General features: G+C 38.0%; 1 protein-coding gene across 1 annotated transcript in view; it reads left to right on the forward strand.

The window, feature by feature from the left end:
- col6a4a (collagen, type VI, alpha 4a) overlaps nt 1-20,977 on the forward strand; it is a 50,144-nt gene extending 29,167 nt beyond the window's left edge. The window contains 31 exon segments of the mRNA XM_036590243.1: nt 1,380-1,458; nt 1,752-1,897; nt 2,863-2,955; nt 3,045-3,098; nt 4,058-4,129; nt 4,226-4,252; nt 4,696-4,740; nt 4,927-4,980; nt 5,173-5,235; nt 7,188-7,253; nt 7,484-7,537; nt 7,624-7,659; nt 7,886-7,948; nt 10,339-10,401; nt 10,490-10,552; nt 13,651-13,713; nt 14,156-14,206; nt 14,509-14,544; nt 14,775-14,837; nt 14,967-15,029; nt 15,118-15,153; nt 15,240-15,276; nt 16,419-16,430; nt 16,597-17,090; nt 17,318-17,414; nt 17,619-18,287; nt 18,423-18,546; nt 18,873-19,012; nt 19,326-19,496; nt 19,916-19,954; nt 20,060-20,977. Of these exon segments, the coding sequence (XP_036446136.1) occupies nt 1,380-1,458; nt 1,752-1,897; nt 2,863-2,955; nt 3,045-3,098; nt 4,058-4,129; nt 4,226-4,252; nt 4,696-4,740; nt 4,927-4,980; nt 5,173-5,235; nt 7,188-7,253; nt 7,484-7,537; nt 7,624-7,659; nt 7,886-7,948; nt 10,339-10,401; nt 10,490-10,552; nt 13,651-13,713; nt 14,156-14,206; nt 14,509-14,544; nt 14,775-14,837; nt 14,967-15,029; nt 15,118-15,153; nt 15,240-15,276; nt 16,419-16,430; nt 16,597-17,090; nt 17,318-17,414; nt 17,619-18,287; nt 18,423-18,546; nt 18,873-19,012; nt 19,326-19,496; nt 19,916-19,954; nt 20,060-20,238 (3,252 nt within the window). The 3' untranslated portion in view covers nt 20,239-20,977.
- Nucleotides 20,978-21,930: the final 953 nt, after the last annotated feature.

A 21,930-nucleotide genomic window follows, 5' to 3' on the forward strand; every position in this document is an offset into this window, starting at 1 on the left:
CAGAAGTAAAGATGAGGAGGGGTTCACCACCCTGTGAAAGATTGCACGAGCAAATAGTGCAACAATTCAAGAATAATGTTTCTCAGCGTAAAACAGCAAAGAACTTTTGCTTTTCATCATCTGCTGTACATTATATAATTAAAAGATTCAGAGAATCCAGAGAAATCTCTGTATGCAAGGGACATGGCCAAAAACCAGTACTTGCTGGCCATGATCTTTGGGCCCTCAGGCGGCACCGCATTAAAAACAGAAATGATTCTATAGTGGAAATCACTGCATGGGCTCAGAAACACTTCTAAAAAACACTGTCTGTGAAAACAGTTTGTCGCTGCAAAGAAGAAACCGTATATAAACAGGATCCAGAAACGCTGCCACCTTCTCTGGGCCCAAGCTCATTTAAAATGGACTGAGACCAAAGCGTCCTGTGGTCCAACGAATCAACATTTGAATTTTTTTTTGGAAATCATGGACACTGTGTCCTCCAGGCTAAAGACCACTCAGCTTGTTACCAGTGCACAGTTCAAAAGCCAGTATTCATGATGGTATAGGGGTGCATTAGTGCACATGACATGGATGACATGCTCATCTGTGAAGGCACCATTAATGCTGAAGGATATATACATGTTTTGGCAACATATGTTGCCATCCAGACATTGTCTTTTTCAGGGAAGGCCTTGATTATTTCAGCAAGACAATGTCAAACCACATTCTGCATGTATTACAACAGCATTGCTCCGTATTAATAGAGGCTGGGTGCTAAACTGGCCTGCCTGCAGTCCAGACCTGTCACCACTGAAAACATTTGGGTTATTGTGAAGTGAAAAATATAACAAAGGAGACCCTGAACTGTTGATCGGCTGAAATCCTATATCAAACAAGAATGGAAAAACATATCACTGTCAAAACTACAGCAGTCGGTGTCCTCAGTTCCCAAACGCAGAGTTTGTTAAAAGAAGAGGTGATGAAATACAATGGTATACATGCCCCTGTCCCAACTTTTTTGGAATGTGTTGTTGGCATCAAATTCAAAATGGGCATATATTTTTAAAAAAACAATAAAATGTGCATTCTGCACAGCGTCCCAACTTTTTTGGAAATGGGGTTGCAAATTGGGGGAAGAATTCAAGCAATTTAAGCTCATAAGAAGGCAACCACATTCACTTTTTTATCTTTTCAGATTGTCTTCTTGATGTTAATGAGACACACTACTCATTGACCCAGAGTTTTTTAAAAGGCAGTTTTAAAAAAATCTTTGCAGTATGTATGTCCAAAACTTTCTAAACTGCTCACCCTACATTTCTTCTGAATTTTTATGTCTGATTTTCATCAAATGTTATTTTATGATCAAATGCTCAAATTCCATTGTTTGACATCCTCAGGTAGTAATCATCTTCACTGATGGCCTGGATGATTCTGTTGAAGCGCTTATGCAATCCTCAGAGGAACTCAGGAGAAGTGGTAGGGGAACAATTTTTTTTTTAATTTCGCTATTTTTAAATCATTAGTTCTTCAAGTCAAAAAGATTTGTCAGTGATTACTCTTTGAAAATGGAACAGTGGAAGTTACTTTGAAGTGAGATTTGAACTAATGAACATCACTTTTGACAGAAAACTGTTATTTTAAGAAGGTAAATATCTACCAAAGACGTTTAAATGTTTCATATTAAACTTTTTGAAGGCACTTGCATGTGTATGACACTAAATCAGAGATGATCCACTGTATTTCTCATGTATTTGTGATTTTTGTGAAAGGAGTCCATGCACTGCTGGTAGTAGCACTGGAGGGAGTCCAGAGCACTACAGACCTGCAGAAGCTGGAGTTTGGACGAGGATTCGACTACAAGGAGCCTCTCACTATTGGCATGCAGAGCGTGGCCAGTGCCGTGCACAAGCAGATTGTGAGCCAATGTACTGTAAAATGATACATGCTGACAGATGAATCCACGATTATCGAATCAGTTTTAATTAAGATTACCATTAATTTCCAGGTGACACTATTAGCTAAAAGAAAAAAACAGAGCCACAGCAATAGGGTCACCTATTGGGATATAACACAGTCAGCCAGTTGGAGCTGGGTATTGTATCACAGAAAAAATGAGTAAATAAACAAGGTTGGGTTTTTTTGCCTCATGTTTGCCATAAACATAGGTGGGGGGCTTCTAGGAACCATTGTAAGTATAGTCAGAGCATAGAGAGGCACAGGAAAAAACTTTCTGCAGTTTAAGTCACAACAGCAGCATCAATAGTCAGTATTTGGACATATGTGGGTGTGAGACAGTCTGTGGATGTGTGACCTACACCAACACACACCACAGACCACATACAGCACAATAACACCACCAGTTTCATTTTCAAAAATGCTACAATGCAAAGCTCTACAACTAACAGCTCACTACAACGCAAACTGAATAGCATCTTTAGAAGTGAAACTAACTTAAATACACAGCTGCCAAGGAACATACATGCTATAATAGTAAAATATAGTCAATTCATGCACACAATAGCACAATAAACAAGAAATTCCTTCTTTCGTAGTGGAGAGCATCAAAACGTTTAAGTTCAGTAAAAAAAAGTTTCTTATTTGATTTTACGAACTCATAAATTTGACAAAATTGTAGAGTTTTAAAAGCTAGCTGATTAATCTTATACATACACATCCAGTCTAGGCAGCCAATCATAAAATCAAAAAACAAGATCTGTTGTTAATTTTTAAGATTTTCTGGCTTGTTAAGATTTTTTTGCAGGTGAATTTTATGTTATGCAGGTCAATGTTGTGATATTGAATGTTACACAATATCATCCAGCACTACTACTCACTATATTAAGCTTTTATGTTTACCTCTCTCAATGTGTCTCCCTGTAGGATACTGTGGTCTCGAGAGAGTGCTGTAATGTGACGTGTAAATGTACTGGCCACGGCGGCGTGCGAGGTCCTCGAGGACCTCCAGGAGGAAAGGTAATGTGTTGTTTAATGCAAGGCAGGAAGGGTGCTGTATAAAAGCTAGGAGATTCTTCAATAATTGTATCTCTTTTACCTCTGAACAGGGCCGTCCAGGACTGGGAGGACATCCTGGATTTCCTGGAGAAGAAGGAGGAATGGTAAGACTTCAGTTGGTCTTTCTTAAAACATTTTTTATAAAACCTTATTTCAAATTCATAAGACAACCAGGCGACTTTTGCCCAAACTCTAGCTGCTGAACGCATGTAAGGAGGGATGCAAGGAGATCCAGTTTCTCCAATCCAAAAGAAGTGACGAAAATGATTTAATTATTGAAACTGCCCTCCTCTCTTTCTCCTTTTATAGATTTAAAATAAATTGATTTAATTGTGATACAATAATCATATGATGTCTGTTGTAGATTCCATGCAAGTTGGATTTATACTCCAATTTAAATTCCAAGCTCGTTCAATAAAACCAACAACTTAAGATTAGAGAAAGGGAGCTGCTTATTTAGATATATGTGCATTTCACTAGATAAAAGCTCAAATGACAATAGAATTGCAAAAACCTTATTTAGTGTTATGCTACAGGAACACATGGGCAGTTTAAACACAATAGAAAGCTAAAACCTTGTCTAAAACAGTAAATGTTCACTCTTAAAACAATGTGAAACCTGTAACAATAGAAGAACCCTTTTTGGTGCTGTATAGAACCCTTTTCCAAAAGGTTCTATATAGAACCATCTACAACACATTCTCCATCAGTCTGAAGAACCATTTCACGATGCGAAGAATTCTTTAAGCAAGGAAAGTGTTCTTTGAGCGTTCATGGTTCTATATGGAACCATTGTCTTTACTGAAGAATCCTGGAAGAACCATTGATTTTAAAGGTGTACTACAGTTCATAACCTATACCCCTGGGTTTTACCCTTCCCCTGCCAAATGTATGAACCCACCATCCTTGACTACTGATTGTTTTTGTATGATTTTTCCTCCTTTCAGTAAAACATTCTGAAGTTATTTGTCTAGGTCTTTTCTCTTGTTAAACCATAAAATGTCAGCTCTGAAGGGAGCTTGCCTGAAGAGTTTTGTAACCTATGAGATCGCTGTGTTTTCAGGGAGACAGAGGAACACCAGGTCTAAATGGAACCCAAGGACATCGGGGCTGCCCTGGAAGAAGAGGTCAAAAGGTAGCAGTGGTTCATTTACCTGAATGTTTACTACTCACTACAGCTGGTTTATGAACTTCACCTGAACAAGTTTCATTTTTTTTTAATTCTCTGCAGGGTAGCAGAGGCTACAGGGGAGATATGGTGAGTATTTGAGACCTTTTACATATGAATATGTATTGCAGAATCTGAATGTATTGCAGCCAGAAGTATGATGACAAAGCCAGATGCCAGCTTTTTAGGCTTTTTTGATCGTGTAAATGATATTAATGCAGTTATTTACATTTATGTTTACAGCATTTAGCAGACAGTCTTATCCAGAGCGACTTACAAAAAGTGCTTTGTATATCCAGAGAAAGTTATTCTATAGGTCAGAGACATGTGGAAAGTTATCGCATTAATAATATGTCAATATTAGCATTACAAGATGTTAATATTATTTTCATTAGATGTGCAGATGTAATAATATTATAGAGATTAATAGTTTGGACTATAAAAACTTTTGCACATCGCTATATCTATATGTATTAGAATATGTTGTTTTTTTTTAATTATCACATAGATCTTACTATATCTGTGTTTGACAGGGAGAAGCTGGAGAAGATGGTGTGTATGGAGTAAATGGAGAACAGGTAATCATTTTCTGTTTAATTTCAAGCAAAAGTGCCATAACACGAAACCCGTTACAATATCCTTGAATGCAATAGAAAACCATCTACATGGTTTCCTATTACTTTGCTGATTTCTGTTAATTGGGTTGACTAACTGAACACAAATGGTGAGTCTGTTTCACTGGTTTTTATTCTCTTTACCTTTAGGGTGTGGCCGGACCTGCAGGACCTAAAGGAGAGCTAGGGGATCTGGGCAGCCCAGTAAACATCTTCATCTTTTGTTATCTTTATTTTTTTAGCTGGTTCACAGTAGAATGTGCTTATGTACTTTAGAATGTGTTAAACAGGTATACTGTACAATTTTTTAGGTGATATATAATCTACAACAGTCTAGTCTTGAAAACTTGTTTGCGAAGTCTATGTATATGACTAATGATTATTTTGCCACAACAGGGTCAAAGAGGTGCCCCAGGAGAACCAGGTGTGAAAGGTGAAAAAGGACTGAGAGGAGATCCAGTGAGTTGTCCTTTTTTGCTTTATCTATCCCTCTGAGACATTGGTAAAAGCAGAATCTTTGAGGTAAACCCAACTCTGAGGCCTGTTTGTACATGAGCACATAACACATAAGATCTCTCTCCCTCATGTAGATGATGCGTCATCTGATCTGAGTATCTGCTTGTGCAGGGGTTGTCAATCTTTTCCACCCCAGGGCCCACCAGTGTATAATTACAAAGCATAGTGGCCCACAGGAAATCTCAAATCAACTTTTTAAAATGCAGTTTTATTTTTCTTTTCTTAAATGCTGACACTGAAAACCTGTGAATTAGGGGCTAACGGCTTTAAGGTTTGCAAAATATGCAGGTATGTTAAAAAACATAAAACATGCTAAAAAAAAACACATGGATATAGTGATGTTAAAAAGGGTGAATAAAGGAAAAAAAATGTATGAGGTAGATGTAGAGCTGCAGTCAATCATGTTTTCACTGAAAATACTCCACTGGCTTTCGCAAAACAGTATATTTTGGTCTTGGGGTGTCCTCTTAGTTTTGAGGGGTTTTGTGATTCATTTGAAATGGCCAAAACACTATGGCAAGCTGTTTTATCCTTAAATGACACCAGCAATACAAGTTGTATATTGTTTTTATTAATAAAAACTTAAGTTCCGGAGGTCTTTCTACTAGTAAAAACTATGATTCTAAATATCTACTATGCAACTTTTACTAGTAATAATATGAAGTATACATATCTATTAAGCTATTTTGACTAGTCATATTGCCAGGATGACATATCCATAATGTCCCATGTCCTAAATATTGGAACATTTTGCAGGCGTCATATTTAAAATAACAATAAGGTAAAAAAAAAAAAAAAGGTAAAACATAGACTATTGTGTTTTTTTTTTTTCTTGTCATTGTTTTCTGCGTTTCTTAGCATTTCACATCCTGCCTCAACTGAATTTTGGAGTTGAGGTGTGTAAAACTGTGAGGTCTGGTTTATAGATGGAGAAAAAGCAAGCAAACATGCCTCTCCTATCAACAAGCATTTACAAGGAATCCACATTCCTTGAATAAATGTATGTATATTTACCTTCAAAAAATGAATACAATTTTCTTTTCTATATAGAGGGCCAGATGTATGTATGGATGCAGCACAAAGCGTGCCTTGATGTGGCTGCAGTGCGTGCCCACAGTGCTCATGAAATTAACATTTAGTATATTACAGCTCTAGCTAATCATGCTTGTCTCTGTGAGGTGCAGGGTTTGTGAGGTATAGGGTTTAAAAGGTGCAGTAAACAGTGTAACCATCAACAAGCATGTAACAAATAGGAAAAAAAGAAAGTCCTGTGACCGAGAGGAAGCAATGTCAGTAAAGGAATTTCTTTTCCACCAGAACATTTAACAAAGGTGTAGTGCCACTCTTAATTCTACAAAAAAAGACATAGAAACAATAAAATGGACTGCTAGCTTATATTGCAGCTGCATCAAGGCACATTTTGCATTGTATTATCTCACGTATGTACATCTGATCGTGAGAGTTAAATTACTGTAATTCTTTTGGTAAATGTTCTCTCAGTTTTCGAGGTCACAACAGCATGTCTTTGAGATAGCACCTCTCATTTTGCCTTGTTTTAAAAAACAGAAAGTTCCTACTTTCCACTGTTCTTCTACTCAAAATATATCACTGCTTATTTTTGTGATTTGACAGAAACTGATTATTTTTGCACTCTGTCTGTGGCTGTGGCACAAAAGGGAACATGATAATGGATCCCAGCTGCATGCTATGAAATGTTTCTATTTTTGTGTGTTATTTTTTTGTGTTATTTTATTTTTCTCCAAATCCTGCAAGTCTTTTAATCAAATGCTTGATTTTAATTTGAATCCTTGCTTATGGCATATAGGCTAGATAACATACTTTAAACGACTTTAAACACTGCTGAATTTTGACTGGTGTTATTTTCTTCCACCAAGGGTGAGCCAGGTTTTGAGAACAGCATCCGCGGTCCTAAAGGGGACATTGGAAACCCAGGCCTACCGGTATGTGAACTCTTCAACAATGATTTCAGTCCAGTCACTGACCCAATGCTAACATGTTTTAGATACCAACATTTTGTTTATTTGGAGATGTGTCACTGGTGTGCATGGCTACAATCAGTGTCTTAAGAAGAAATGTATTGCCTCCCAAATGTTTAATGGTAGTGACTGCCAAAAGAAATGAGTAAAAAAATAGCATGTTAACTCCCTGCCTATCTGTGCTTCACTGACAGGGTGAGATAGGGCAAGATGGGAACCCAGGCATACCTGGAGAATCTGGCAAGCCTGTAAGTTCTCTTTAAGCTTTTATAACAGCCATATTTCAATACTCAATGGCTTTTCTATTGACTCGTCATTTTTTCTCTTTTTTCAGGGTCAAAAAGGTAGACGGGGCGATGCGGGTCTGCCGGTATGGTTTTACATGGACGTTCTTCTTAGAAGAAATTCATTTTTTTTTATTTAAACTGTACCTTTTCCTTTCATTGATAATACATGTGAATGTAGTGTTTAATTACAAGGGTTACAAATAATTTAAAACCAAACAGTATAACACTCATTTCATAAATAACATAGTGGCAAAAAGCATTGATTTAGAAGTCAACCGACTCACAGAAAGACTTTTGTTTTAATTTTAGGGTTCCAGAGGGCCTCCAGGAACACCAGGATTGCAGGGACCCCCTGGAGCTACAGGCCCACAGGTACAACTATGTTCTTCCCATAAAATTGAAATAATGTAATTTATAAATTACTACATCTTATATAGTATATATCTTTTAGCACAGACCCCACTATATTTCCTTTTGTGTTGAACTCTGACCTCTTTGTTCCACTTTTCCTAAAAGGCTTCACACACATTACTGTATTTTTTACTGTATATTTTGAAAAGGTCTTTGTAGTATTGTATTGCTTTGAGGTTTTGCATGTTTTGCAGAGAAATAATTTATATAATTGAACAAAGAACATTTTGTTTGTTAGGTAGAGATATTCATAATCTTTCCTTGACCATATAGCAAAGAGTTGGGGGAGTGTTTTATTCTGACGACAAGACATAGACAGGAGGGCTCTGTGGCATTTTTATACATGGAAGATAAGCTTAATGACAGCAAACATGCTCCCTCTGCTGGACCCAACTGCCTTTCTTTTCAAAGAGGCAACAGTAATCCAGAGTTTGTTTATCGACTTTATTCCCAAAGTTGTCCAAAGAGAAAAGGAAAGTGTATTTGTAGTGTTGTGAGTATTGTGACACTGTTTTTTTATATTTGTATTATATTTACATATTCATGACATTACATGTTCTTCAATTGTTCCAACATTGTTTAACCTGTAAGGAAAAATATCACTCAGACATCACGGCCAACATTATGAAATGTAGTATTCATGATCTGAAATACATGAATATGCATCATAAGTAACTTGTTCCATTTATTGTACTAATGCTAATGTTCTACAAATGTGAGAAACACTAAATGCATAACAAATACATCTCCACAAATCCATCATTAGACCTTAGATCATTAGATCATTGGACAGGCCAAGCTTCATAGGGTTGTTATGTTACTTCAGATATGCTATTGTATGCTGTGTTCCAGCTTTATTTATTTCAGTTTACAGGAGGGAGTTTTCAGAAGGTTCTCACGCTCAGCTTACTAGTGTTGTAGTCAGGACCACTAGAGCCGAGTCCAAGTCAAGACTGACACCTGGAGACATCGAGTCCGACTCAAGACCAAGACTTTTAGTAGTCGAGTCAAAGTCAAGATCGAGAATTATTTTCAGAATATAAAAATAAACATGTGCCTAAAACATTATTTATTATAGTTACATTATAGTCTTTGTCAAACTTTGCATTGTAACTGAAAGCAATGTTAAGGATCCATTCTCGGATCCGTTCTTCTCTAAAACTTACTCGGAATCATCACTTAAAGTCAAATGAACATCCATTTTTTATGCTAAACAAAAACATAGTAATAACATTTCGGTCTGACCTCAGGAGATGTTTAAATTTTGGAACAAATAGTTAAGTCATTCTGGAAAAAATCAGTTAGATCCTAAGGAACATATTTTATTTAAACGTACAACAGTGGGCTGTGGCCCCCTAAGTACAAACAATTAACCCAAACGTAACTTAAAATATGACAAATAAAAAAAAACATTTATGTCAAGTTCATTGATTGTTCTGGCAAAATAATAGTTATGCTGATGTTTGCAGTGCAAGCGTACAGAAACAAAGGAAATATTGCACTGAATACGTAACTGAAAATGAGCAACTATAGCTCCTTGCTGTTTGCTCAGGGGTCTTTTCAAATGAATCTTTCAAACCCACCAATTTACACCATCATTTGGAGACTAAACACAGTGAATATGTATCTAAACCTGTCAGATTGAGCCAGAACTCCATTTGCAGCTTTCCTCTCTTCAGCCTGATATCCAGCACTCGGTAGCTGCCGAATCAGCCTTTTCATTAGTTGAGTCAGAAAAAGAAGATCTGATCACGTAAATCCACAGACGTTTTTGTGGTCGTGTGTGTGGGCCAAGTGCTGCAAACATTTGGGAATCCTTGATGCAGAGGACAGACTGCTTTATTCTGTTCTTTTTCTGGTTTTGTTATTAAATTCAGTTTTCAGTTGCCTTAGATGGAGGCATCACACTCGACTGCTCTCCACAACAACTTCTATGTCTGCTTCACACTGAGACTGAAACAAGACAAGAGCGCTAGTTCATGGTTTTGAGGCTGGTCTTGATTACTACAGCACTACAGCTTATAATGCCGCATCCAGATGCTTTAACACTTCCTGTTAATATAGTGATGGTTCCTGCTGGTACCAACTGAAAACAACTGAAAAGACTGTTGCTGGAGCAGTTCCTTCAGGCACAAACTCATAAGGTTAAGAAGGTTACAACTAAGAAACTTACAACTTCCTGGAGGAGGCAGCAGACATGTTCAAATCCATTATAGTATAAAATGGAGAAGGTCTATAGAAACCACTGGCCCTAATGAATGTTCTTAATATTATAAAGTCTTGAGTTTATTTAATCCGTTTGAATTTGAAACATGAGTAATCAGATGATTTGCTTCCTTATTTCTCCTCAGGGGCGAATTGGTCCTAATGGTGTTCCAGGCCAGAAAGGAACTTTTGGTTTGCAAGGACCACCGGTATGCCTTGAGATGAAAGCACCTTTCACATTAATGAATGTATTATTCAGTCATTTGTTTCTTTAATACAGTGATGACCTTCCTTTAGGGACCCCCTGGCACTCCAGGAAGCAAAGGATCTAAAGCAAATATAGGACCTAGGGGGCAAAAGGTGAGTTAGACTGCTTTCATATACAAGTGACAAACAATATAGACAATTTTCAAACATGACAAATTTAAGGATAAAACAATATAAAAAGAATATAAAGTGTCTTAGTCAGGAACTGTACTGGAGTTAATGGAATAGCATTCTTCCAGAACATATTGCCTCGATTGGTGTTTTGATGATGTTAGTGAAAAGCTCTATGTAACTCCTTGGTCCAGAATCTCTCATTAGTGTTCAGTTGGGTTAACTGGTGACTGTGAAGGCTGTAGCATATGATTTACATAATTTTCATAATGAAACAAAGCATGCAGTGACCCCTTATGCCCTGTGTAGGCACATTATAATCTAGGAAGAAACTGATTATCAGTGACCCTTCTTGCTAAAGCGATAAGTGGATCCAGACTATGCCAGTAAATATTGTCCCCCACAGCATAACAGAGCCACTGGACCCCCTCACTGTAGGAGTCAAGCATTCAGGCCTGACCTGTTCTGTTGGTGTACATACACTCGCCCACTTGTGAAGAATAAAGTGAAGGATTACTTATCTGACCATCTCAGTGGTTTTCGCAATACTGAACTCTCATAGGTATATTTGTCAAGGTAATTAAGGGTTTATAATAAAATAATGGTTTATAATCTCCCTTGATATGTAATCATCTGCACTGGTAATGTTTCTAGACACTTTTATTCCTGTTTTCCTTTTGTCACCAGTCTCTAAAAAAAGCTAAAAAAGCAGTTTACACAAGTATTCAACCTCTTCAGACTAGCACTAGAACCACCTTTCGCTGCAGTAGCTGTCTGATGTCTGATGGGTAATTTGCTGCTACCAGCTTTGCAGTGTGTTTCATTCATTCTTCCTGGTAGATTTGCTCCACGTTGTTCAGGTTGGTTGGATGATGCTTGTGGGCCGCAATTTTCAAATAGTGCCACAGATTCTCGATTGGTTTGAGATCTGGACTTTGACTTGGCCATTGTAGAACATTCACCTTTTTGCTGTTCAACTACTCCTGTGTTGCTTTGGACTTGAGTGCTTGGGCTCATTCTCCGGTTGAACGGTGAAGCTTCTCCCAAGCCTTAGTTTTTTAGCAGACTGAATAAAGTTGTTTTGCAATATCCATCCCCGCTGAGGAAAAGTATTGATGATAACATGATGCTGCCATACTTCACTTTTGGGATGGTGTTTGTTGAGGGATGGAGAGTGTTAGGTTTGCACTACACATAGCATTGTCAATTTTGGCCAAAAAGCTATATTTTTGTCTCCTCACAAAACATCTTTTCCCACATTGTAGCTGGGTCACTCTCATGCTTTCTGGCAAACTCTGGATGTGTTTTTTCTTCAGTAATGGCTTCTTTATAGCCACCCTAATACACAGGCCAGTTGTACGCAAAACTCTTGATATTGTTGACTGGTTCACTGTAGTCTCAGCCACTGAACTCTGTAGGTCCTTCATACTAATGGTGGCCTCTCTGTGGCTTCTTTTACAAGTCCCCTTATTGCTCTGACACCAGGTTTTGAGAGATGGCCTTGTCCAGGCAGTACCTGGTTGTGTGATACGATTTTGTAGCCTTTTCCTATATTGTTTGTCTCTAACTTTACTTCTGATTTCTTTGAAATGCTCTTTGGTCTTCATTTTCACAGCTTTTCTCCAGAAAAGCTGAACTTTTTAAATAATTCACAGGTAAAGGCCAGTTGCATCAGCTTGGAGCTTCCACAGCACAGGGGTTGAATGCTTATGCAAACAACATTTTTCAGATAGTAATTTTTGACACAGAATATTTTCTTACAAGTACTGTAAATGAATTTAAAATAACAAAAATTCAAATAAAATATGACAGAGCACAAAATATCAAAGTGTCATTTGTAATCCAGGTGAATCTGCTGACTTTTATGGAAGTTGAATACAAGGTAGCAAGGTAGCAAGTTACGTTTCCTAGGGGTAAGACACACAAAGAGGAATCAAGACTGCCTGCTCAGACACCGGACCAGAGCAAAGAGAAATTTCTAATTAATAACTAATAATAATAAACATGTCAAATATAGATATACAGATTGACAGTTTATTCGATGCTTTGTACTTTCATCCAATTGGCAATTATTTTCAGTGTGCAACAGAAGCAAGAAAACCAAAAAAAGGAAACATAATTTCAGGGAGGCCAAAGGCCCGAAATAACAAACAAAAGATCCCAATAAAACAAAAATTATCTAGCTAAACTACCAAAGGGAAAAAAAAAAAGAAAATTACAAAAACACTACTCTCACTACACTACCAATAAACAAAGTCCAACAGATCAAACAAAAAGGGCAGGCTTTCAGGAACCAAAATTACAAAATTGCTTTCACTGGCCCACATGTACCTGTAGGCCAGTGAATCACAATCAACAAAAACTGGTCTGTCGACTGGTGGGCAGCCAGGGGAGCGGTATCGTGCGTGGCTGAATAGGAAAAAAAACGCTCCATATTGCTCAACACCAAAAGCCTTTTATAGCCAGCGCCAACTGGAACTGGCTCCTGGGAAAAGTGGAACGTCAGTCATGCAGAAACATCAACCTGAGAACACTCAGAGAGAGAGAGAGAGAGAGAGAGAGGAAAAACAAAGATCAGACACAGGATATAACAATCCCACCACCAGAAAAACAACATCTCATGTTGGTTTAAACAGTGATACATTAGTGTATACGAGACAGGGCATCCGCTACCACATTCACTCTTCCCTTCGTATAGCAAATTTCAAGGTCGAACTCCTGGACGATCAATGCATATCTCATGATTTTGCATCCGAGAAAGAAAAATGAGGGGGTTATGGTCCGTATATACAATGACTCGTACCGGGCTACCACCAATATATACTTCAAAATGTTGCAGAGCTAACAAAAATGGTAGGGTCTCCTTCTCAATTGTACTTTTGCTAAGTTGATGTTTTAAAAACTTCTTCGAATAAAAAGCCACTGGATGGTCAATTCCATTCTGGTCATCTTATAACAAAACCGCCCAGCACCAGTAGCACTAGCGTCCACATCTAATTTAAACTGTAACTGTAGCACAAGATTTAGCTATTATATGCTACCTTTTACCCTTGCCTCTGAATCTGAATGTTTTTGTGCAGGGCCAGCTAGGTGACACTGGAGATGAGGGATCAATTGGACCACGGGGCCCCAGGGGACTTCCGGTAAGTCAAACTAGCACAACTGAACTGACAATCTGAATCAAATGAGATCTTGATCTTGAACAAATTGAGAAAGGATCCTGCATAATTCTGATCCTGAGTTGATCCTGATGAAATGGAGAAATATAGATTTACTGTCAGATTTACATTATATTTAGTTTTAGGTTTGTTCAGATTATATGCACTCGCTCACAACAGTACTCATTTTCATTTATCAGTGCTCTCAGTCATCTCTTAGAAATGTTATTCATGCAGGAACAGCAGTTATCCCTAAAAATGCCAATTGAGATGGTCCTTCTAAATAACCCCACAAAAGATATTTAAATGCAAACATGTTGATTAAATGACTTTATTCTAACTGAGGGCACAAAAAAAAAATTATGAAACAATTTTTGTTGTTGTGATTCTCTTACTTCTCTTATTCTGCTGTGTCTTTTCTCAATAGGGATCTGATGGTCCAGATGGATATGGAGTAAGAGGACCTAAAGGACAGAAGGTAATATATAAAGATAGATATGTAGACAGATAGATAGGCGGACAGAATGCTAGACATAAAAAACAATTTCTGTGATTTCTAAATGAGCATTTATTTACAAAAAAACAAAGATAAAACATTAAATATCTAATCTTAGTACTTTTTTGTGTAAATACAGGTCAAAGTGGATTTGTAAATCACTGCTTTCTGTTTTTATTTTCTTTTTTTTGTACTGACCCAGCTGTTTTGAAATTGTGTTTGTGTATATGAATTCCTTGGATTGATTTTAACCTTGGCTAAACTGCACTTTTGTTTACTCAAAGGGAGATATCGGTTTTCCTGGTTATCCTGGACTTCAGGTACATCTTCAGAATAATTCTTTGTATCAGTGCAGTTTTTGAAATATGCAATATCGATGTAGAATTTTTTGCTTTGAACTGCAATCAGAACTTCCTACTGAAATTTTTCAGCCACCCCAGTACTAGAGGTGAATATACTGAGAAAAAGCATGATGATAATTTTTGGTCATGCATTGTAAATCAAAAGCACTGACTGTCCAGTAAATTCAGTCACTTATTTTTATGTTTAGGGTGAAGCAGGGGATCCCGGGACACCTGGAGCTAATGGTCGTAAAGGCAACAGGGGAAGAGGGGTAAGAGTATTTATCAATAACTATTCATTATGCAAAACATGCAATAATTATCAATTCTTATTAAAATACAACAAGCACAGTTCTGTGACTGATTAGATTGTTCATAGTTGGTTCGATGTGTACTGACAGGGAAATGCAGGCAGGACTGGACCACCAGGCGATCCTGGCTCCGATGGACTCCCTGGTCACAGGGTTTGTTAGCATTATTAAAATTATTTGATTGTTTGCATTATAACATTTACTATTAAAATCATCAAAACATCTTTGCTTGTCTTCTTAGGGGGCTAAAGGACCACCAGGAAGCAGAGCAATGTCTGTAAGTTCAAGCCATTTTTCTTTTCATTTCAGATTATGTTGAACAATATTCTTGCTGACTGAAACTGTTACTTTGTATTCTTTTAGCCTTGTGAACTGATCAGCTATGTGCGAGACAACTGTGGTAAGATTTTATGTTGTGCTTTGTTTGATTTGTCCATTTTCCTACAAGTAATTTTAGGGGCACACATGAAATGAATTTGTGGGCCATACAATACTATCAGTTCATACATCAACATGTTTTATTTGCTCACTATGAAAATTATGGGTGTAGACACAGTAAATTTGCCAGTGGGTGAATTATTTCCCTCCCCAGTGGTAAATAAAGGCAAATGAAGCCACATAATAATACCGATAATTGCTCTGTAGTTGTTTATATCTTCTAAACTATAAATCATACAGTCATTTTCCTCTCGCCCTTTATCTGTGGTTAAACAAAAAGCTTCAAATACTATGTTATTCCACCGTACTAACTGAATATGCAAAACTATATGCAAATAAGTCCTATATTCACAATTCTTTCAGATAAAATTCTTCCAAAATTTGGTCTTAAAATATTTACTGCAAACAGAAACTAAACAAGTATTTAGAAATATCTGTTTATATTAGACTGCGGCCAGCACAAACCAGTCTGTCATTTAGGAGCATAGCTTAGTTAACCAAAACAGAATTTTGATCACAGACTACAGTTCCACCTGTTTACCTGACCAGATTTTGATTTTATATACCGCATCTTTGTATTGATCTGTAACATATTGATTTGATACCTGACTGTTGTCCTCTCTATTAGCCTGTATACTTTTGGCCATGAGGGGGCACTGCTCAGGTTACAGTTATAAAAACAAGTATATCTGTCATGGTCAGCTGATTGGGACAGATTTCCTTGTGATTGACCTTTGGACACACAGTTGGTATCAGGAATATTTTACTCTAGGAACCTAACAACTCTCCCTGCACAAGTGTTGTTCTATGTAACAGTTTAGAAAACCGTAGTGTTTTTTCTGCTATTCTGAACAGTTTTCAGACTAATATCGATTGACATGACCTCAAAAACAAAATAAATAAAATATAACTTGATCACAACTAATCATCCAATCCCATATGCCCAACACTGGTGACAATTAAAAGGCCTTCTGACTTTGTACTAATAACATCCAAGTTTTCCCCAGTGCCCCTTTTGACTAGTCTGTGTTCTAGTGTGTCTGTGATCACGAGTACATATGATATTCTCTTGTAACTCCAATTTACCTTTTTTCATTCCCACAGTTTGCTGTAAAGGTATGTCTCTTCTCACCTCACTTGCAAAGGAACTGCATTGTATGCAATGCAACAGCAACATTAACACATTTTGAGAACAATGAACATTTTAAAACATGAGCGTGACAGAGAAGAAGTACTTAATCAGTGAACTTTTCTCTCTCGTGTGGTGTATTTATAATTGCAGCTAATGCCGCTTGCCCTGCCTACCCCACTGAACTGGTCATTGGCTTGGACATGTCTAATGGTGTGACTGATGCAGTATTTCAAAGGATGCGCAATACAGTTCTGTCTCTGCTTGATGGCATCAACTTTGCTGAGAGCAACTGTCCCACTGGAACCCGAGTAGCTGTGGTCTCTTACAACTCCAACACCAAGTACCTCATCCGCTTCTCTGACTATCAGCGTAAAAAGGACCTGATGGAAGCTTTAAATAACACTGCTCTGGAACGCACGACCAACCAGCGTAACATTGGTGCAGCCATGCGCTTTGTGGGCAGGAATGTCTTTAAACGTGTGCGACAGGGTGTACTGATGAGGAAGGTGGCAGTCTTTTTAACCGCTGGACCCTCCCAGGATCAGACATCTATTGTCACAGCTGTGCTGGAGTACAAGGCTCTGGACATCAATCTTGGTGTTATTGCGTTTAGGAGTGCTCCTAATGTTCTTCGTGCCTTTGAGGTAAAGTAAAATGATTACACAGTCATGTCTATAAAGGAAGCAAACACATATCTATAAATGATAGAATCCAGCATAGTTTTGTGATGTGTCTACTAACATACCCACTATACCTGTCTATTGACAGATGAAATCAGAGGAGGAGATTTGCCAAACTGTGTTGTACCCTTTTTCTTATTTTGATGCACTTAGTTTCATCAGCTTCCCTTCTTTTGTCTGTTGTAACACAGGTTGATGAGACAAGGAGCTTTATTTTGACTTTGGTGGAGAGACCACGCGATCAGAGGGCAGCACTCGAGAGGATCCAGCAATGTGTTGTCTGCTTTGGTAACTCAGCTGCGTAATAATTGCAATTTCTAATGTGCAGGATATGTTGATGTTGATCTACACATCTCTGCATGGTGTCTGTTACAAAGGAACCAGGGAGTAATATCTGATTTTTATATGATATAAAATAAGCAGGTTAATAGTTTCTATCAATATATGGGGATGCCTACTATCTTGGGCTTATCTCATATCTTGTATTCTAAGATCCTTGCAGGCCAGCTCCAGGTTGTCCCGACAGCAGTGCAGCACCTGTTCCGAAAGAAGTGGACATGGACCTGGCATTGCTGGTAGATGGTTCTCGCAGCATGCAAGAAGATGAGTATGAGGGAGTGAAACAGGTTCTGAGCACCCTGCTAGACCAGCTTGCAGTGAGCCGCCAGCCTAGCACAAATGACAGACAGGCTAGGGTGGCTCTTTACCAGCAGAGCTCCACCTATACTGAGGCGCAAGCACCAGTCAAGCAAATATTCACCTTCCAGCAGTACCAGGAACGCGACCTGATGAAGCGGAGCATCTTCCAAAACCTACAGCAGACCGGTGGATACTCCAGACTAGGCCATGCTCTGGATTTTGCGATCACGAATGGCCTTCTCACAGTCTCCAGGCCCCGCAAATACAAAATGTTGCTGGTTATTGTTGGAGATGAAACAGACTATTTAGACCAAGACATACTGGACCTGATGTCCAGAGCGGCAAAGTGTGAGGGTATAGTGACCCTCGTCTTGACAGTTGGGAATCGTTTCAACAGCACTCAGGTGGAGGAGCTTGCTAGTATTCCTATAGAGCAACACATAGTCCACTTGAGCCATGTGAAGCAGCAAGAGCAGGAGTATGCCCAGCGCTTTGTGAGGACTTTCCTCCAGACTCTGATCAGTAAGGGAATTTAAGCTCTCCAGAAAAAATACTACCATACCACCAAAGTACTTGTAAGATATTGTGTTACATATATATTGTACAGTGTAGGTGTGTGTTAATGCGCTTTCAGCATATTGTCCTCTATGAATACAGAGACAATGAACGTCTACAAGACTCAACTGCTTAGAGGAGTGTGTGACACTGTTGAGCGTGACCTGAACAGACGCCGAGACGGTGTTGGCATCTTTGAGACTGCAGAAAGACCTACCATTGAATGGTAATATATGACAAATCTCTTATCCTCTCCAAATCCCATGAACACCATTATTTGGTTTCAGTGATATTCTCTTTCTCAATATTTAATATTCTCAATATTTAATGTAGTAGAACACAGTCCTCAGGGCCCCCCCCAGACAGTTCACATTTTTCCATCAACCCTATCTGTTTTGAGTTAGGTTGGAGCAAAAATGTGGACTGTCTGGGGGGCCCTGAGGGCTGAGTTGAGTTAACACTGTATCATTCAGTACCTTTCACCTGCAAGTTGCTGAAAGACCACAAAAGTAATTTCATAACAGGTTGACTACATGAAGTATCCTTCCTCAGGTTTCCTTTACCAGCCACTGCTTACCCTGAGGAGGGGGAGGAGGAGGAGGTGGTGGAGCAGGAGGAAGACACAAGTTACATCAAAGAGACAGGAACCCAAGTGGAGAACCATTTGACCCCAGGTCGTGGAGATTCAAATGGTAAAGCAGTCCTTTTCAACAGAAGAAACATTTGGCTTTTGATACGTACCTTAATAACAACAACTATCATTTAATAATAATAATTTACAAATTTTAGAATTTTCTAGGTCGTATCCTTGAACATTTCTGAATGTTTTTAAAAAAAGAAAGGAAAGAGAGAAAAGAGAAGCATGAGTGTTCTTGCCTTTGTTTGTGATGAGTAGTGATTGCATACATGAACTCAAATGGCATCTTTGTGAGCATGTGCAGTGGAATTACTGTGCCCTGCATGTTCCCTGCATGTTCCAGTAGTAAGTGAGTGTTTTGCTTTCAGCCCAGTGTTTGCTGGATAAGGACATTGGCACCGTGTGCGGAGGCTATGTGCAAATGTGGTACTATGATAGTGTGCTCGGTGCATGCTCACTCTTCTGGTACGGCGGTTGCAACGGTAACAACAACCGTTTTAGAACGGAAATCGAATGCATGGAGACATGTAGCACATACAGTAAGTCATCTGTATCCCACAGTCATTACAGTATTATTACCAAAATAACAACTATGCCTAAAGCATTTCATTTTATCATTGGACAGTTGCTCTTGTTGCATGTGTAGTATATGTAGCCACTGCCACCACACATGGAAGTGACGATGGAAGTGGAGATTATGAGTGACATAGTTACAGGGGGAGAAGATAAATTAAGTACTTAAATACTTACACTTATTTATTTTCTTAAAAATCTCTAATATGGAAAATAAAATATAAAAATAAAATGGAATACAAAAAAAACTAAAGTAAATACAACAAATAACAAAAACATGTTATTCTGCACATAAAAAGGGATAAAATTACTTCAGGAAACCCTGTACATTTACCTGTTTTTTTGGAAGTGTAAAATGTTTTTTGTTATTCACATCTTTGTTTAGGCTCTCTAGTAGAAGAGATGACAGAAAATGAAACAAAAGGTGAAATGGGTTTTCTTTTTTGTTTGTTGATAATTGCAGGTCTTTCTTTTAAATCTAGATGTAAAGGTATTGATTTTTGGTATCTCTGATTTTCTCTTCCCACAGATGTGTGTCTCCTGAGGAATGATCCAGGACCCTGCAGATCTTACGAACTCAGATGGTTCTATGACACCCAGCAGAAACGATGCAGTCCCTTCTGGTATGGAGGATGTGATGGGAACGCTAACAGATTTGACACACAGGAGAAGTGTGAAGCCCGCTGTGAGACGCAGGACACTGCATAGTGACTCTCCAAAACACCACAAAATCCCATAAAATATTATCAAGTTACCCTCCCACTTTCTCCTGTTTGCATAGAATGTGATGACCCAAAAACATTTGAACAATGCTCTCTTCAAATGTCTCATTCCACCCAATTCATTCAGGTCAACCGGATCTACATCAAAGTTTTCACCTTGTTATGTCGTCCTTTACTGCACCTCTCAAGACAAAGTATTTTAAAATGCCAATGGTAATGTATTTGCAATGGCATTTTCATGGCTGTAACACTGAACATATGCTGTATTGTAATCATTGATGAGCTCTGAGCAGAGAGAACCATATTTTTCCTGAAAAAAAAATGAATACCTACAGTTATTGATAATGAGATTCAGCAAGGTTTTTATACCTTGCTGAATATTACGAATAACGGCAGGATTTTTCGGTGCTATCACATAAAATATTTTTTAATTTGTTTCACAGATGCACATTAACTCGAGGTTACTACATCAGTCTATCTTTACTATTTTGACCATATCATTAGTAACAAGGCACATTTCAGAATGCCTGTTTTGTTCACACAGTGCAGTTGATAAGCTTCAAAATGCTCAACATGATCCTAAAGGTGCCAATTCAGTATCAAAGTGAACCATTTTGAACTTTATCTTCACTGTGCAGTTTACTGCTTTTAATCATTCAGTCTGTTCATATTTTGTACAAATAAACCTGTGGACATAATTCACTCTTTGTGTCAATGATAATGAACCCATTTGCTGGTTATCTTTATTTTATAATACTGATCATCAAATCACAGTGATTGAATCCACAATCCTTCAAACTCGTTAGTACTACAGCGGCTTATATAATTGCCCTAAAATATCAGAAATCTGTTTTTTTTTTTTGACAGAAATCTGTTTTTTGATGGTTATCAGCAGTTGTTTGGCATGTATTTGCCTCACCTTGACCAGCTACATTACATTATGACATTTGTATTTTAGTAAATACACTTAATACACATATAAACATATAATACTGTTGCATTTAGTGGTATTGGTATTGGCCGCTTTTTCACAAACAAAAGAAATGGGCATCTTGTTCAGTCACACTCACACTTTATGTTCATGTGGGATCTTAAGATGTCAGAATCTGAGAATAAAATGAGCAGCATGCTGTTAATTGTTTCAGACAGTTCTAAGAACACAGTGTTTTCCCTAGAATGCTCCAGAAGACATGCTGCCATCTCACCAATCCCAATGGATTTGACTCCTCAGTGTACAATCTTTGTGTTTTTTGTGCTGAAATGCTAAACATTATGTGGTTGCTTTTATTTTTTTTCTAAACAATTTTGCATTTCAATTAGTAGCAGGCACGCTCACCAGCTCAGAAAGCTCCGGCATATCATACTCTCCAGGTTGCTGAGCTGCCGATGAGTTCAACGATTACACACCTTTGTTTTGGACCACATCAACATGTATACCTGCAGGGCAGAACAACAGAATTGCACACAGCTGGCCTGCACTCCCTCTGTTTTTCTCTTTCACTACATGGTTCATTCTACTGAATCGGTTCAGAGTTCAAAACACATTTGCACTTTTACCTGATTTGGACTTTAAACTAAAATGATTTTTGCTATAAATGATGCTATAATTATGTTTATGTTTATGATTATTAAAACAAATGATTAAACATTATTTTTGTAACTCAAACTCAAAACCACT

The sequence above is a fragment of the Colossoma macropomum genome, unplaced genomic scaffold (assembly GCF_904425465.1).
Source record: "Colossoma macropomum unplaced genomic scaffold, Colossoma_macropomum, whole genome shotgun sequence".
NCBI lineage: Eukaryota > Metazoa > Chordata > Actinopteri > Characiformes > Serrasalmidae > Colossoma > Colossoma macropomum.